Below are 16,668 nucleotides of genomic sequence, written 5' to 3' on the forward strand. Positions count from 1 at the left end.
TTTTCTTGCGGGGCTGTCGCTTTGTCGGCATCCCAAAGTGGTCTGCTCCCAGTTGCTTTCTGGAATTATGAACTTCTTCAGGCTGATCTTAATTTTGTCCTTGAAGCGCTTTTTTGGGCCACCGGGGTCTCGCTGACCTTCCTTCAATTGATAGTGTAGGATGTGTTTAAAGAGGTGAAACTCCCTCTTCTCTGACTGCCACTCTGAAAGACAACCTTGGTAATACAGGAAAGCACAAACGGTGCCAAATAAATATGTGTTCATTAGAACATTTCATTGACAAAGTCTTTCCTGACATGTTGGACTTCACAGACTGAAATCTACCATAAATATCCAAGGGTCTTTTAAAGCTGCAGTAGGGAGTTCTGAGAAAACGTGGACTTAGCCTAAAAATTTGAACAGCACACCTTACAGTCCCTCCCCCTTGCTCTCTCTGCTGCGCTACAGCCCCCCTCCACAGCTCCTCCCTCACAGCGGGGCCTACCGTGAACGCGCGGCTAGTAAGCAGGGCCACCGATGCTTTCCACATCCTCATGGACAATACAGGGGATTTATTCTGAGGGGTATAGCTTTAGTAAAAAAATTGCTTATTTAAAATATTTCTATTAAAGTGTTGTAATTCTTTTTCAATAAGGTTTAAAATTAGTTTTATGTAATCGCTCATTTGTGAGAACAAAGTAGCACGTTTTCACAATACAGAATTACCTTTTGGATCAATTTAAAACAGAAAACTTTCAGTATGAATGATGAATCAGTGAGGAAGCTCAATAAGCCAAGGAATAACAACATCTTGAATATGTCTTAGGTTTTATTAGCATATGGTCAAATAATCAGCTTTTTGCAAATATACTCCTGCACAAGGAAATACTGAACATTTTGATCTGGACTGACAGGCGACTCCTTCACGTGCCTCTGTGTCCGGGGCCATGTCCGACCTGTTGAGGAGCACAAAGAATTCGTGTCAGACATTTATTTACAAATTACTTCTTGAGGGGGAAGAAACGTATGTTTAAAAATAATCAAAATAGAATTCTGCCTTGCCAAACGTTGCAGGGACAGCGCACAATTAAAGTAGTTTAACCTAGCTACATGTGTTGTGATTGCACAAAAAACATTTTGCTTACTAAATGTAGGCATCGAACATATTAGTTATACTGAGGGTAAGGAGTTTGCAATAAAGTTACTTCACCTGCTACAACATTCCTGCCGTGCCACAAGCTACGCAGTAAACTGAGATTTGCGCTATCACCAGTGTACTGAAAGTGTACTGTAACCATCGATATCTTAGTTGTGTAGTTCTTAAAAAATGAAACAAATACTGCAGGGATACTTACATGTCGAGCAGAAATGTGGCTAACGCTAGCTCTGAATCCGTGTTGAATCCTTTCAGGAGGCGTAGCTCCCTCGTGAAGCTGACACCCCACCCACGTCAAAAAATTCAGCAAATAGTCTGAATGGTTAGTGCTCCGTTTGTGCAGGTTTGTGCCGTTAAAATTTTCGTTTGTGCAGTTTTGGTTTCTGAGATATTAAAAATTATTTTTTAGCTCCATCTAGAGTTCACCATCCCCCCATATTGCTCCAAAACAAACCAAAGTGGGCTAGTTCGTTAGTGCTCCGTTTGTGCAGGTTTGTGCAGTTAAACCTGTTGTTTGTGCAGCTTTTGTTTTCGAGATATTAAAAGTTTTATAATTTTGGCCGATGACGTCACCGTCACCCTATCATGTTCCAAAACAAACCAAAGTGGGCTAGTTCTTTTAATTCTTCAGATTTTCAGCTGTTGTACAATGTCTTGTTTGGAGCAAAATGGGGGCGGATGACGTCATCGGCCAAAATTATAACTTTTAATATCTCGAAAACAAAAGCTGCACAAACGACAGGTTTAACTGCACAAACCTGCACAAACGGAGCACTAACGAACTAGCCCACTTTGGTTTGTTTTGGAGCGATATGGGGGGATGGTGACGTCATCGGCCAAAATTATAACTTTTAATATCTCAAAGACGAAAGCTGCACAAACGAAAATTTCAACGGCACAAACCTGCACAAACGGAGCACTAACGAACTAGCCCACTTTGGTTTGTTTTGGAGCAATATGGGGGGATGGTGAACTCTAGATGGAGCTAAAAAATAATTTTTAATATCTCAGAAACCAAAACTGCACAAAGGAAATTTTAACGGCACAAACCTGCACAAACGGAGCACTAACCATTCAGACTATTTGCTGAATTTTTTGACGTGGGTGGGGTGTCAGCTTCACGCAGCTCTGAAAAACCGCTCCGATGTTGACCCTCGTTTTATTTCGGGCTCGGTTTAGTTCTTTCTTTTTAGCTCGCTTTTTGTCATCGGTCTTCTTCGTTTTCCCGTCTTTGTTTTCTGAGCAGGTGTCACTCGAGAAATTTGCAGTTTTCCTGAAAAGTTGTTTCTCCGCGATTAGCAAAGCAGCAGTGCACTAGCAATCTTGAGCTTGAACGGTGGTACGCGCTGTGCGGGGGAGGGGTATGAGCAGCGCGTACACGAGAGTGATTGACACTGCTAAGACAGTCCTCTTGACTCTGATTGGCTGTTTCTGACCGGGAGCGGTGTTTTTCTGCAAGTGGCAGTAGGAGCACAGGGAGGAGCCACAGGAGCTTGATTTTTTCACAGATTATCTGTCTCATATTCTACTGTCAGGACATAGTGGCAGTTTTAACAAATATGTAAAAAATACATTTTTAAAAAAGTTACCTACTGAAGCTTTAAATAGCACCGATTTAATTTAATATTTAAGATAGATATTCCTTCCATAGAGACACTCAATGCCACCTGAAACAGCACCGCAGAGGTGGAACACTGCTGAGTATAAACAGCTTTTAATATGGTGAGGTTACTGAACCTTGGTAGGGTTGCATACCTAACATAGACACCTGGATCTTAGAAGAAAGGGAAGATAAATAATTAACTGAAACAGAGGCTGAGATATCCTGATTTTTGCCCATTAATCCAGGCTTTCTGTAAAAAGACAGAGAAGACATAATACTAGTTGTTTTCATAAGAGGATGGTGCTCCTCATAGATAGTAAGTTGACTTTGATATGTTACATTTGTTGGAGTAGCTTACCTCTTTAAAGTGCTCATATTATGCTCATTCTCAGGTTCATATTTGTATTTAGAGATTATATCGGAATAGGTTTAAATGGTTTAATTTTTGTTTTCAAGGTTTTCCTCGTCTCTTATCAGTCAATAATCAGTTCCTAAAATACAACACTTGCATTCTTCTCCTCAAGTATCTCTCTGCTACTTTAGTAAATAGCAAGTTATTTCACTCTTGTGGCGATAAGTAAAACTTTACAGATTAGATAATTTCGTCGCCTGGATGCCAGCCAAATTTAGCTCCGCCCACAACATTGTAGGTCGGGAAGTTGACTAGAATCTGAGTATGACAATGTCAGGCTATTATTTTGTTGTTTGTTGTCAACATCCTCTGGTATCAGCTTCTTAAATGTGAGGAGTTGCTGATTTTCAGTTTTATATATTTTGGGGTTTTGGACTGTTGTTCGGACCGATCGAGCTATTTAAAGGCGCCACCTCGAGCTTTGGAAATTTGGGACGGACATTTTTCACTGTTTTATAGACTAACCAATGAATTTGTTAATTGAACTCATTGACAGATTATGTAAATAATGAAAACAGTTGTTGGCCAGCTCTTTTTAATTGATAATAAACAGATTTTTTTTTTTCCCCCACCATAATTCCAGGTGCTGTCCCACAACTTGTGTACAGTGATGAAGATCCCACATGACCCTGTGGCGCTGGAGGAGCACTTCAAAGACGACGACGAGGGTCCTGTCTCCAACCAGGGGTACATGCCATACCTGAACAAGTTCATCCTGGATAAGGTATTGAGAAGTTTCAGACGATGCTCATGACTGAGGAGCACATAATCAAGGCACATAGCATCAGGGAGGGGTCAAATGCAGCGGGATTAGTAAACTACAAATTAACATCATAGAAAATAATGTATACTCTATATGTTTGCATTCTGTATATTATAACTGAGAAATACCTCTGTCTGATAAAATTAGTGATTAATCGATTAGTTGTCATTTAAAATAATAGCCAACTATTTAGATAATGGATTAATGAGTTTACTGAATATATTTGAGTTGTCGACATTTGAGGATGTCGTCTTGGGCTTTGGGAAAAAATGGATTGAAACATTTGAAATTGAACATTTTATAGACCAAATGGCTAATCGATTAGTCAAGAAAATAATCGACAGATTAATCAACAGTGAAAATAATTGTTAGTTTCAGCCCTAGAGTGAGGAAACAATGCGGGTCAACTTTTTAGACATCAGAGATTTTTTTTGGGCAAAGTTGGTCAACGCTCTCTGCTGTAAATGACGCTTCATCTCTTTACACGGAGAACAGGACAGAAACACAAACCACTGTTACCTCATACTCTTACTTAGTATGAGTCATACACAATAAGTGTGGACATACACATGCTGAGAGGTCTTTCCAGGAATGAAAAAGCAGCTACCACCTCCTCTGTGTTATTATTCTTTATGAGTTACAGGTGACCATGTGTAATAATGTTCTCCTAATAAGACACAAGAGACCTTTATTATAAAAAGTAGTTAGTTAATCAATAAAACAACATAGACTTTCTTGACTTCTAGGTCAGGAATTTGATTGGTCCAAAACTGCTTTATCATCTACTAAACTAATTCATGACCCAATGGCTGCATGTTTCATACGTACATTTTCCTTCTTTTATATTAATGCTATTTAAATGTTATTTCTTGTTGCATGACACAGCAGATCTTCATTGAAGACGCGTGGTATTAGTTTATTGTGCTGGTGACGAACTCTATTGTGTCCATCAGTCATTGTGCTCTGCTAAGCTCAGACAGCAACACAAAACCAGTTCTTGACCTCTGAGTTGGCTCATTCAACTCGCTGTTTGTCCCTCTGTGATGATGTCATAACGGGTCACCGCATGAATGGAGTGGTAATTGTTTTGTAGCCTGAAGTCATGACAAGTGAGAAAAAATAGCCTTTCGTTTTTGTGATGTCATTAGCAGCAATGAACTCTAATAGAATTCCTGCTGGCTGGTTGGAGTCGTGGTCCGATGATGTCTTAACGATTGAAACTAACAGTTGCTGAATGGCTATTGCCATGACAACCGGTTTGAAATCCTAAGAAGTTTTGACCTCTGATTAGGTCTTCGTTCGTTGTCTTAATCTCTAGTCCGGCAGTTTGGTCAGCAATTGTTTTTGAGGAGTTTTTACAGTCATTCCTTGTTTCATTGTTGGTTCAATGGTGTGCCGCTCGAATAATTAATTGAAAAGCAAAAGTAAATCATCATTTACCAATGAATAATCATATTTTATTATCTTTAAACTATGTATTTTCTAGTTGAATTTTAAAATAGACCAGCAAGGGCTCAGAAAGGCTTTTAAATGTAAGCTTTTATTTTTCTGTTTATTTCTGTGTCTGCATAATATGATCCATCTTAAGCATTGTTCCCTTTACATACCCTCTACATATAGTTGAATATTTTATCTGTAAATGTTGATTAGCTGCAGTTTGGAAAGTCTGTCCGATGATGGATGTGTTTGTCTTGGTGACGAGAGACTTCCTTTTGACGCGCTTTCCTTTTTGTGGGGCTCTTTACAGTTTTAGTTGTATGGAGTCTGGCTCATCGGATGTACACTGCTGGGATTAAGACTGGGATGTTAGGCTTGGACCTCCACTATCTGTTAGCTATTTTGCAAGGACTGCTTTGTGCCGCCTAAGACAATTGTCACTGGTTTAAAGAAAACAAGCCAAAGCGTTTGGCGTGTTCTAAAGACGCATATTGCTTTGCAGCCTGTTTATCAACGCCTTTTGGCCTCCATTGACTTACATTACCTTGCAATTGTGTGTGAATTTACACCGTAGCGAGTAGTATGAAAGGGCAAAAATCCGCGTAGGGAGGTTGGTCGGGGTGGTGGATGGGTAACACAGGACTCTCACCCAGGAGACCAGGGATCGTGTCCCGCGTGTCACGTTTCCTTTATGTCCTGCGTGCTACGTTTCCTAAACTCAACCGTCACTTTCCTCTTTCACTAAATCCAACCCTGTTCTTCTTTTCCTAAACCCAAGCGTTTTTTCTCCATTAAAACCCAACCCATGTGCTGTTTACGGTGCTCAAAATGCGTAAAGATAATGCACCACTTGGCTTTAAAAAAGGGGCGTGTATGTTTACCCTAAGTCATGATGTCATATTGCGCAATGGGAGACATACAATAGATATACAAGATCTATACAACCTTTATTTAATCAGGCCCAAAAGTCTTTACATCACTAAAGAGGTAAACTGTTTTTATGAAATTTGAAAGGCTTGTGGCTCTTTGCAAGTGACATCATGGTTTAGTCCTGTCTAGTTTTGTGATAAATCTGCTGCACAATCAGACTTTCCCCCAGAAAGATCTTAACAGTGTATTGTGTGAATTTCCTGTTTGAGTTTGTCAACGTCAAACACGCAGGCAGCTGCTGTTGAGATCTTATGATTAATGGTGACACTTTTTAACCAGAAATGTTTCATCTGCCTTTTTTACATTCAAGACCGCACCACTGTTTGAGCTGTGTCTTTAAAGTTCGTAGTAGTAACCACTGATACATTACTAACTATTCTTGTCTTCCTTGTTCTGGCTCATAAGACACTGCAGGGAGAGTCATAGAAAGCTGTACGACGTGTTACACTGCCAACGACATTGCATCAGTTCTGTGTGTGTGTGTGTGACACAGTAACACTCACTTTAACCCCTAACATATAGTGTGCTCGTTTTCCCTTTTAAGTCACTTTAAAGGTTGTTAAATTGTCTTACTCCACACTGTCTGAGAGCATTCATTCAAAGCTACACAATGGTTCTCTGAATGACATATTCAGAGTAACTCCATGTTTTTTATGTAAATATTCTAGGTTTCTTGTGCATCAATTTATACACATTTCCCCCAAAATTCAGCCTAGCATATTTGGTATCTTTTAAAACTTTGGGATCTCCACTAGAATTTAAAATAAAGTTTGGTGGATTTGAGCTAAATTTGGTTGCTCAACTTGAGTTTGTAATGACCACCCCAAGTGGTCATTACCCCCAAAGGTTAAACTGCGCTCTCACTCTCAAACAGAAACACTTTTCTTTACAGAAATGTAAATTCTGGATTTAGTTTCAAGTAGGACAGACCTGACGTCATGGGCAGACGTCAATAACCCCCCTAACACACACACACACTCTATGTACTTTTCCATATACACCCATTGAAGTGGAGGTGACCGGCCGTGGAGAGCGAGGAGGGGAGCGGTCAGTACATTCAACTGCTCTCACTCCTGAGGAAACTCCACCCTGTGCGTGTGTGCATGCATGCATGCATGAGTGTGTGCGTGCGTGTGTCACAAAATGCCAGACAACATGAGTCTTATTTTACACATGAATGGAGTTGCTAATCTGGAAAAACCTGAAATAAAAAAAAAAACCAAATACAGAAAAAACACATGTGTGTTACAGATAGGTAATCAATGGAGTATTGTAGCTAAGTACATTTACCAGTACTTGCACTTGAGAATTTCTTTTGTATGCGACTTTATACTTTTACCGTGCTACATCTCAGGGAATATGCACAGTGCTGAGGACACAGATGCGTCAGTGTGGCGTGATTGTGCAGCTCAATGACTCGACACACTAAACACTGAAGACTGTTGAAGCTTAGGACTCAGCACTTTGGGGTTTGCTGGAGCGTTGCGTTTTACTGAAACAAGTGACCGTCTGTGACCCTGACATACCAGTGATCATTCATCACAGTGACCAGCTGCAGACCTCACATTGTTGTGCTCATATTGTTTTTCTTCAAATATTTATGGTATTCTGATATATTTCTATCCTCATGTTTTTAAGTGTTTTGTAATTTGGGTAAACTTACCCATAAAACTATAATGGCAGTTTATTAGCTACACCTAAAACTTATTTTGTCTTGAGGGCAAGTTATAAGTCTTTGTCATTTTTATTTTCAAAGCTGTGTTAATCTCTCTACATAGCTGCCAAAGTTTTACGTTTTTATAGGTGTAATAATTAGGTGTGTGTGTGTGTGTGTGTGTGTGTGTGTGTGTGTGTGTGTGTGTGTGTGTGTGTGTGTGTGTGTGTGTGTGTGTGTGTGTGTGTGTGTGTGTGTGTGTGTGTGTGTGTGTGTGTGTGTGTGTGTGTGTGTGGTTTATTCTGTTGGCCCTCCCAGCACCTGCAGATTGTTTTCAGTAATTTTGTGCTATGGAGCATTACAATTGTTTTACTTGTTTCCCCTTTTTACAATGACTTTGTTGTATATCATGTCTGAACACCCGTCTGTCCCCGTCACCGCAGGTGAATATTTGCAGCGCATCCTCTGTTACAGTTCAGCTAATCCTGTTCAACTGGTAACAAGCCTTTTCATTGTCTTGCTGATTATTCTATTCAGACGCCAGTTTGTCTTTATGTTAGTTTTGCTCTTTGGAATTTTGTGTGAGTTGTAAGTGCTTCTGCAGGTTTTGAGGATGCCGGAGATAAGGCTGGATCCTGAATCCTAATGAACATGTGGCAGTGAGAAGGAGGGGAGGCAGCGCTGACAAGGCTCTTGTTGTTTCAGTGTAGCGAGGGAGAGAGAGATGGAGGGATGAGAGAGTATGATTGGTGGTGTGTGTGTGTGTGTGTGTGTGTTGTGTGTGTGTGTGTGTGTGTGTGTGTGTGTGTGTGTGTGTGTGTGTGTGTGTGTGTGGTGTGTGTGTGTGTGTGGTGTGGTGTGGTGTGGTGTGTGTGTGTGTGTGTGTGTGTGTGTGTGTGTGTGTGTGTGTGTGTGTGTGAGACAAAGAAAAACAAGACAAGCATTACACAACAATGTTAGACGAACTTCGCTGCTGACATCGTTGCCAGCGTTTCTCTCTGCAGTCAGGCTCTGCTAATCACTCAACACCACGTCTAAAGGCCCTGACACACCAGGCAGACGCCAAAGAACTAGTGCCGATGAAGGCCGACTGCGGCGTCTCCTCATGTCTCCCCATGTCTCCCCATGTCTCCTCACATGCCCTCACCGCGTCTTTGTCTCAAGTTGCACTTGAACACACGGCTAAGACTAGCTAAATACATAAAAAGCATCATGACAAAAACATAAAACGTCTAAAGTGAGTGGTAACGATCGATTCCGATGCTGAGAATTTTTCACAATACAATAAAAAACATCCTTAGAAAGTTCTTAAATCACTCCTGCAGCATAATGAACTCCTTTATAAGTATGTATTGAGTCCAAGTCTTCACAATAATGTTGACCATGTAATGTAACTACACTTTTAACATGTTCCTTTTTAAGCTTTGTTAATAATGTTAATACTGTACATAGCTAATTCCAAGTTATTTTTAAAGTTTAATCCATGATACATTATTTGAATTTTATTCCGCAATTTAGGATCTCAGCTCAAGTTTAGGTCTTGCAAAGTACACATTTCTGCTTCAAAGGCTCGAGTCTCAAAATCCTCATGTTTGTGACTTGAGACTGGCTTGTAGTTACTTCAGTGCACTTCTTTGCCAGTCTTATTAGCCAAACCTGATGCCGTCTAATACAACAACCCTCTTATCAATCCTACTCTCATGAAGGTCATAGTGTTCAGTTTATCTTGAAACGGTTTTAAAGAGCTGTTGATTCAACTGCACCATTATTTTGGAGATTGCAGTGCCGTTGAACTGTTTTGTGTTTTGAGCTTTCTAAAATGTAGGCAACCCTCCTTGATGTATAAAAACTATCACAGCAATATTTTGGTGATATTTTTTTTTTTAACATATTGAGCATATGCATGGGCAGCAGAGAAGTATATTATGCTGCAGGAGTGGTTTGAGAAGTGCTGTGAAACCTATAATTTACTGTAACTGATGTAACATTCAAGTTGAACCACAGCTGCTAATTAGTTTTGGAAAAGAATATTAATTGAAGGACTAAACTAGAAACCTTTTTACAGCCAACGTTGATTACTGGGTGGAGAATCACTTTAACATGCAGTACAGGTTTCCACTCAGGCACAAACTTCTTAAATTAACACAATAAAGTGTTACATAAGATCCTGTTTGCCTTTTTATAAAGCTTAGGTTTACCCTCCGGCCGTTTTTATAAGGGACAATCAGCAGAAATCAGCGTTAGGCAACCACCAGAACCTGTGTGTGAGAACGCTGGACAACATGAGTCTTATTTTACACATGAATGGAGGTGGTAATCTGGAAAAACCTGAAATGTTTAAATAAAATATTTACAGAAACAAATTCAAAGGTGTGTGTGTGTGTGTGTGTGTGTGTGTGTGTGTGTGTGTGTGTGTGTGTGTGTGGGTGTGTGTGGTTGGGTGTGGTGTGTGTGTGTGGTGGTGGTGTGGTGTGTGTGTGTGTGTGGGTGTGTGTGTTGTGTGTGTGTGTGTGTGGGTGTGGTGTGTGGTGTGGGTGTTGAGTGATGTGAGTGAGTGAATAATCAGTGGAGGATTGTAACTAAGTACATTTACAAGTACTTGAGAATCTCTATTGTATGCAACTACTCATCTCAGGAAATATGCACAGCACTGATATCTTGAGTTTGTGTTGCTTGAGAGGGCGGGGGGAGGTAAAACTGGATGGCAATGCAAATAAAGATGGTTTTTGTTTAAGTACATTTTAGCATCATCTATTTTGTCAACGATATTGCATGTAGACAGTCAGTGTTTATTGACTGTCAGTGTTGTATTCATTATTATCATTATAGTAATGCATCAGCGGAGGTGTTCATTTCCAAACAGGCTTAGTGGTTTGACGGTTAATGTTGAAGTATAGATTTGATTCGCCGGGGGAATTTTGCTGACGGTTACGTTATGAGTGTAATGGCCTAAGTTAGCAGCACACATAAACAACTGGACCCAAGGTGAGCCTGAATGAGGAAGACTGCACTCTTTGCCTGGTCAGCTCCAAGATGACATTATGTTCTGCTGTGGTGAATTTACAGCTCAAAACAACATAATATGATATAGTGTCTGGCATTTGTTTGATTTCTAGTGTTGGCAAAATTGCGTTTTTATTGAGTTTCCTCCTTAGCAAAATGATCTGAGTAAATTAAAGCTGGGCTTTTATTGTGGAGGGTAGAAAGGCCTTTCTTAATGAGTTCCCTCCTAGTGAAATGATCGGAGTGAATTTTATCTGGACTTTTATTGTGAAGGGTAGACACGCAGCAGCCAGCGTTATGGCGTTTAACAGTTTAATTCACAGTTTAATTTACATTATCCAATGCTGTCTAAACAAACTGCAACGGCAAATCCCAAACGCCAAGTTCGTTGGATACCCCGAAAATCAAGTGGAACTAGATTGAATGAACGGTTCAAGATATTTCAAAGACAAAGCTGCACACACACACACACACACACACACACACACACACACACACACACACACACACACACACACACACACACACACACACACACACACACACGCTTACACTTACGCTTTAAGGTTTTTGAAAATGACTGGATTGCCTTGAGTGTTCTCGTACAAACAAATGCAAATATATATACGTGTACGCAGCAAATTCAACAGATGTCTTCAGTCAAGGATCCCGATGAGAAGCCAATGAGATTTGAGGATTTTTAGTTGTAAGGCTTGTTTAATTTCATACCCTCTAAATGTTTGTTTTCTGTTTTAAAAGACCCTTTAATGTAATGTTCATTGTAGTGTTGGAACCCTGGGCTTGTTCAAATAAACGGTTACAGAAAGTTTTTCATTGTCCAAGATACAAGAGCAAATGAGCAAGTATAATAAACAGGTCCTTTATGTGTTCATGTTGTCACATCTCCCATACTTACAGACTGATCAGCATCTGTTTCAACTGTTATTATATTAGGTGTGTTATCATAATACATGCATGTTTTTGCGGAGGAGAACATGTTGAGCTACGATGCAGATTTTGCATCGCTGGCTGCTCGAACCACAATTGTAACGACTGCATTGTTTATTCTAGTTTTAGAAAATACCCATTACATCATAAAGGTGATGCTTGGGGAGTTTAGTTTCCAGGTTCACTTGGTATTCAGATCCGTGAGCGTATTTATTTGTTTTGTTTTGGTGGTGGCTTGTTTGACTGGGCGACTGCCAGCAGGGAGAGATGTGCTTCTCATCAACACAACTGCACCGTCGGCTTGCCAGGAGTCTCCATGGAGACGCTCCTGTTCACCGGCTCGAGGAGAACATTTTCTCCTCCACAGCACCGATTGTACCTTTTTCAAGAGCTTTTGTCCCATTTTTTTTCCTCTGGAAATTCTTCTTTTTTTTTCTAAAAGAGACCACTCTTCCTTTCACACTGGTTTTCATGCCATTTCTCAGGGAGAGGAAATATACTGTCACATATAGAAATATAGAAACCAGCTGGTGGCTCAGCATGTTAAGTTGCACTCTGGGTTTTTAGGATATTGTGTCTTGAAGACATTTAGTTCACCATTTCTTCTCTCTCATATGTTTAAAATATTTAACAACCAAACATGTTTAAGTTATATCCTAATTTGGTACAACTTTTTAATACCCGTTATTCAGGGTTTCTAAAGTTGTAAGCCATTAATGATAAATAATGGCTTGCCAGGTTGTGAAAAATCCCTTTTGTCTAGTTTTTATCCTTTCTATTTGCTAATAACACATTTATTAATATATAACGTCTGTAAGTTATGATTACATTTTGGTCCATATCTTGGCAGCCCTTTTCCAGTCCAGTCAGTTGGAGGGAGTTTTCACAACCTGGCAACCCAAAAGTTATAATCTAAAAATTCCTCCTTTATAATGAAATAAGAAATGATTTAGTAACATCAATAAAGCCATTAGTTACAACTTGTAAACCCTTCATAAAAACGTGACTCATAAAGTGGAAAGTTTATCTTTTTATTTACCTTCAGCAGTGGTTCCAAAATTGGGGGTCAGGACCTTTTTTTTTGGAAGGGGTCTCAAGATGAACCGGACTAGATGTGATGTTATGTGAGATATATAACAATAAGAAGGTTTTGTTTCTGTGTCTTCTGCTTGACAGACGGTCTCTTTACCTAACTGCTTTCTAGAAAAACAAACCGACTCACCAGAGGTTGTTCTGATCCGCCTCAGGTGACTGATAACTTTGACCGTCAGGACTTCAACAAGATGTGCTGGACGTTGTGCTTCAGGAAGAATCTGGATCAAAACCAGCTGCTCATCTCCAACGACGACGCCTTTAAGATCTGGTCCATCTTCAACTTCCTGTCTGAGGACAGATACCCGCTGACCATGGTCACTGAGGAGGTGAGTATTGAGGAGGTGGAATGTAACGAAGTACCTATGAAGTATCTAGTTTTAAGGTAGACACATTTAAGGCACTTTATTTAAGTATTTTCCTTTTAATGCCACTTTCTACTTCTACTCCATAATATCTCCGACACTGTCTGACTGAAAACATCGCTGGCTGCTCCCCTAAGATACTATACCTAAAACCTATACTTGGCGGATAACAAATCCAAGCAAGTTGTGTCTAACAACACTTGCAGAACTCGGGCTTGGCCGGGTTTATTGGGCCCAAAACAACATCTGACTGTGGTATTGCATTCAGTTTGTGGGATATAAATCGTGTCTATTTTTTCCAAACACCTTGATGCATCTTTTTATTGCTACAATGTTCTTTATATAACAGTCTGTAGTTAGGAATGTTTCTTGATTTTTAGATTTGGCAATGTCTGATCGAAGTAAACAAGCCGAAGAATGGGACAGAATATTTGATGGTCAATAGCCGGACGCCCTGTCCAACCTCAGAAAGACGTATTTTTAAGGTTGTCGTCAGTGAAAGCTGCAGTTCTTCACTGCTCTAAACACGTAAATATTTTTCTTTCAAACTCCAGAATTGTATATTTAAAAAAAAAGAGATCTTGGATCAGTGTAAGCTTGATTTTTAGATCTATATTTAAGGGTCCTAATTGATCCACTATCAACTGGGTACTATCTTTTAAACTGACCACGTACTGGCTGCTGAATCACCTAATGTAACCTGTCGTTAAGCTTCCCCAGTAACGGTCTGCTAGGTCTTTACTGCCCTTCCTCAGAAACAATTGGTTACTTGTCAAAATGGGGGATGTTATTAAATGTTGTTTTAATAAAATCAAATTGACTTCCCACTCCACTCTCCACTCATTTAATTTGGCTTTTGTTTTATGGGCTTTACAGATCATAGACACCAACTGAGAACTGGATTTCAGTTGTATTGTTGTACATGAGGTGCTTCACTGCAAACGTCTGTTGCTCAAGAGCAAAAAAGGAAGTTTCCAGCTTCCTGTTCTTTTACAAACACTGGAAGATTTATTGTTGGGTACAACAAACATCAGAACTGAATCACAGGAAGAAATGTAGATTAATAGGCTCCAATCGGGCCATATAGAGATGACTAGTAGGAAAAATCCAGTTTAAATTAGGGATGGCACGGTTCACAAAACCTTCGGTTCGTACCACGGTTTTAGGGTCACGGTTTTCGGTCTGGAACGGTTCTCATTATTTTTTCTTTTAATCTTTAACACTCCAGAAATATACTTCAGCATTTGATAATTAGCTTAATTATCCACAATGTAGGATACGGTATTAAAAATTAGCTCATATGCAATCATGCACAAACTGAATTTGACTTGACTTTTAAGCACATTACTGGGACCACCTCTGAGGAAAGCTAGGTGAGGTTTTGATACAGCAAGAGGGAAGACATTGATGATTTCAACATGTTTTTCATCTATTTGGCAAAAAAAAGGATAATGTGTATTGCCATCTACAAGAACTTATGTGCCTGGTTGGAAATATTAATATTAAAGGTTGAAATATTACAGAATATCAATTGAAATAACTTGTATTTACTGAACTGCCAACTTCAGTGTAGCTCTTTTAAAAAAATGTATCTTTAAAAGAGAGAAACTTCCATCTTTAAGTTTCATCTTTTGAATAAGTCAGAATACGTTAAACATAAAAAAAACTTGCTAGTTGTTGTTGTTGTAGAGTTCTTTAAAAATGATAAGGAAACTTTTTTACTAAATTTCTCTGGGCTGTTTTCCTAGTAACATTGCCAAAAAGGTTCAGGATGGTACAAATGTTGATAATAATATGAAAATGGCCGGTGGATTTAAAGGAACACGCCTCCGTTTGTTGAAATAGGGCTTATCACAGTCTCCTCTAGCTGTAGATAGGTGGGCCAACGCATTTTTTTTGTCAATTATTTTAGCAATGCAGATTAAGACGAGACCATTTCCTAGGCAGATATTGATTTGGGACTATATTGGGTGGAAACAGCCAAAGCACTGTCCCAAGTCAATATCTTCCTGCATCCACAGTGTGTGTTTGTGTGTGTTCGCGCATCAGTCGCAGGGGGGAACTGAGCCACAGCCCCGACCAGTGCAGAGCCTACAGGATTGAAACAACAGCAGCAGCTTTCAGCGGCTTTAGAGTGAAAAAAACCTAACAATACTGTGATGTTAAAATGTATACAGGCTGGCAAGACTGTCTGAAATGTTTTTCACTGTCTTTCACTGTGTGTTTTGTTGGTAACTTGTCCACACCTCTTCTTTCGCGCGAAAGGGACACTGTCCGAGGTCACATATGTGCACGAGTCTACATTGCGCATGCGTCAAACGCAGCCTCCGAAACCGAGGCAAGCGAACCAAACAGTTGGGATGTTTTTCATGAACCATACCACCCCTAGTTTAAATAAACATGTAGACAATCTCATTGTTTTCCTCGTGTTTGTGTTCAAACCCTGCATGTCTCTCCACGCACAGATTGAGTACTTTCTGCGTAAACTGACGGAGGCAATGGGGGGCAGCTGGGTGGAGGAGCGCTTCGAAGACTACAAGATGCAGCTGAACTCGAAGCAGAAGAGTCTGAACGCCTGGGAGCTCATTGTCCTGGTGGGGTCGGGTCACTTCAGCAAGGGCATGGACCGCCAGACGCTCTCCATGGGCATCAACGAGGTCTACCAGGAGCTCATCATGGACGTGCTCAAACAGGTAGGCAACACACTTGCAAAGGATGATGAAACAGCCTCTGTTACTATTCCTGTCCTGCTTTCGGTTCTCGCACAGCACACGTGCAGTTTACAATCATCATGGTGGCAGATATACGGCTGAAATAAACCTTTGATTTCACACAGAAGTAAACCAAAGCAGGTTTACTTTTTCTAGCCATCGGCAAACACACTTAAAAGTTCACTTACTAGCTTCTTCCCGAGCTTAATCGGTGGATGGAGCTAAGACAAGGACCCTGTCTCTATTAAATGCGCTGATGTTCCTGACTAATTTCAATCCTTTAAATAAAACTTATTTACAACTTAAGTTAAAGGTTAAGTCTGGTGTTATTCTGTTTTTCTTATTGACAACAAATCCTGGGAAAAGAACAAAGCCACTAACTACTAAAAAGTTTTGTGTATATTTTGTATACACACACAATACCTGATATGTTCTTCCTCTGTGCCATAGAGCGCCATTGTCAACCAATGCAACAATGAGCAGCACTGTTGCACTGGGTAACATGTTCCTTCATTACCACACACACACACACAGTAGTTTTTTTGCACTATTTTCTCCTGTTTTATTTACTTGCAAAAAAAACACAGTACGGCCTGTTTTTATTTTATTTTTTTT

General features: G+C 39.9%; 1 protein-coding gene across 2 annotated transcripts in view; it reads left to right on the plus strand.

Annotated features, from left to right (window-relative positions):
* swap70b (switching B cell complex subunit SWAP70b) overlaps positions 1–16,668 on the plus strand; it is a 50,821-nt gene that overhangs the window by 1,838 nt on the left and 32,315 nt on the right. For both annotated transcript variants that reach the window (XM_032522678.1, XM_032522677.1), the window contains exons 2-4: positions 3,734–3,874; positions 13,133–13,306; positions 15,808–16,035. In XM_032522678.1, coding sequence (XP_032378569.1) covers positions 3,734–3,874; positions 13,133–13,306; positions 15,808–16,035 — 543 coding nt within the window. The remainder of the gene's footprint in view (positions 1–3,733; positions 3,875–13,132; positions 13,307–15,807; positions 16,036–16,668) is intronic.

This window comes from Etheostoma spectabile, chromosome 8 (genome assembly GCF_008692095.1).
Source record: "Etheostoma spectabile isolate EspeVRDwgs_2016 chromosome 8, UIUC_Espe_1.0, whole genome shotgun sequence".
Classification (NCBI taxonomy): domain Eukaryota; kingdom Metazoa; phylum Chordata; class Actinopteri; order Perciformes; family Percidae; genus Etheostoma; species Etheostoma spectabile.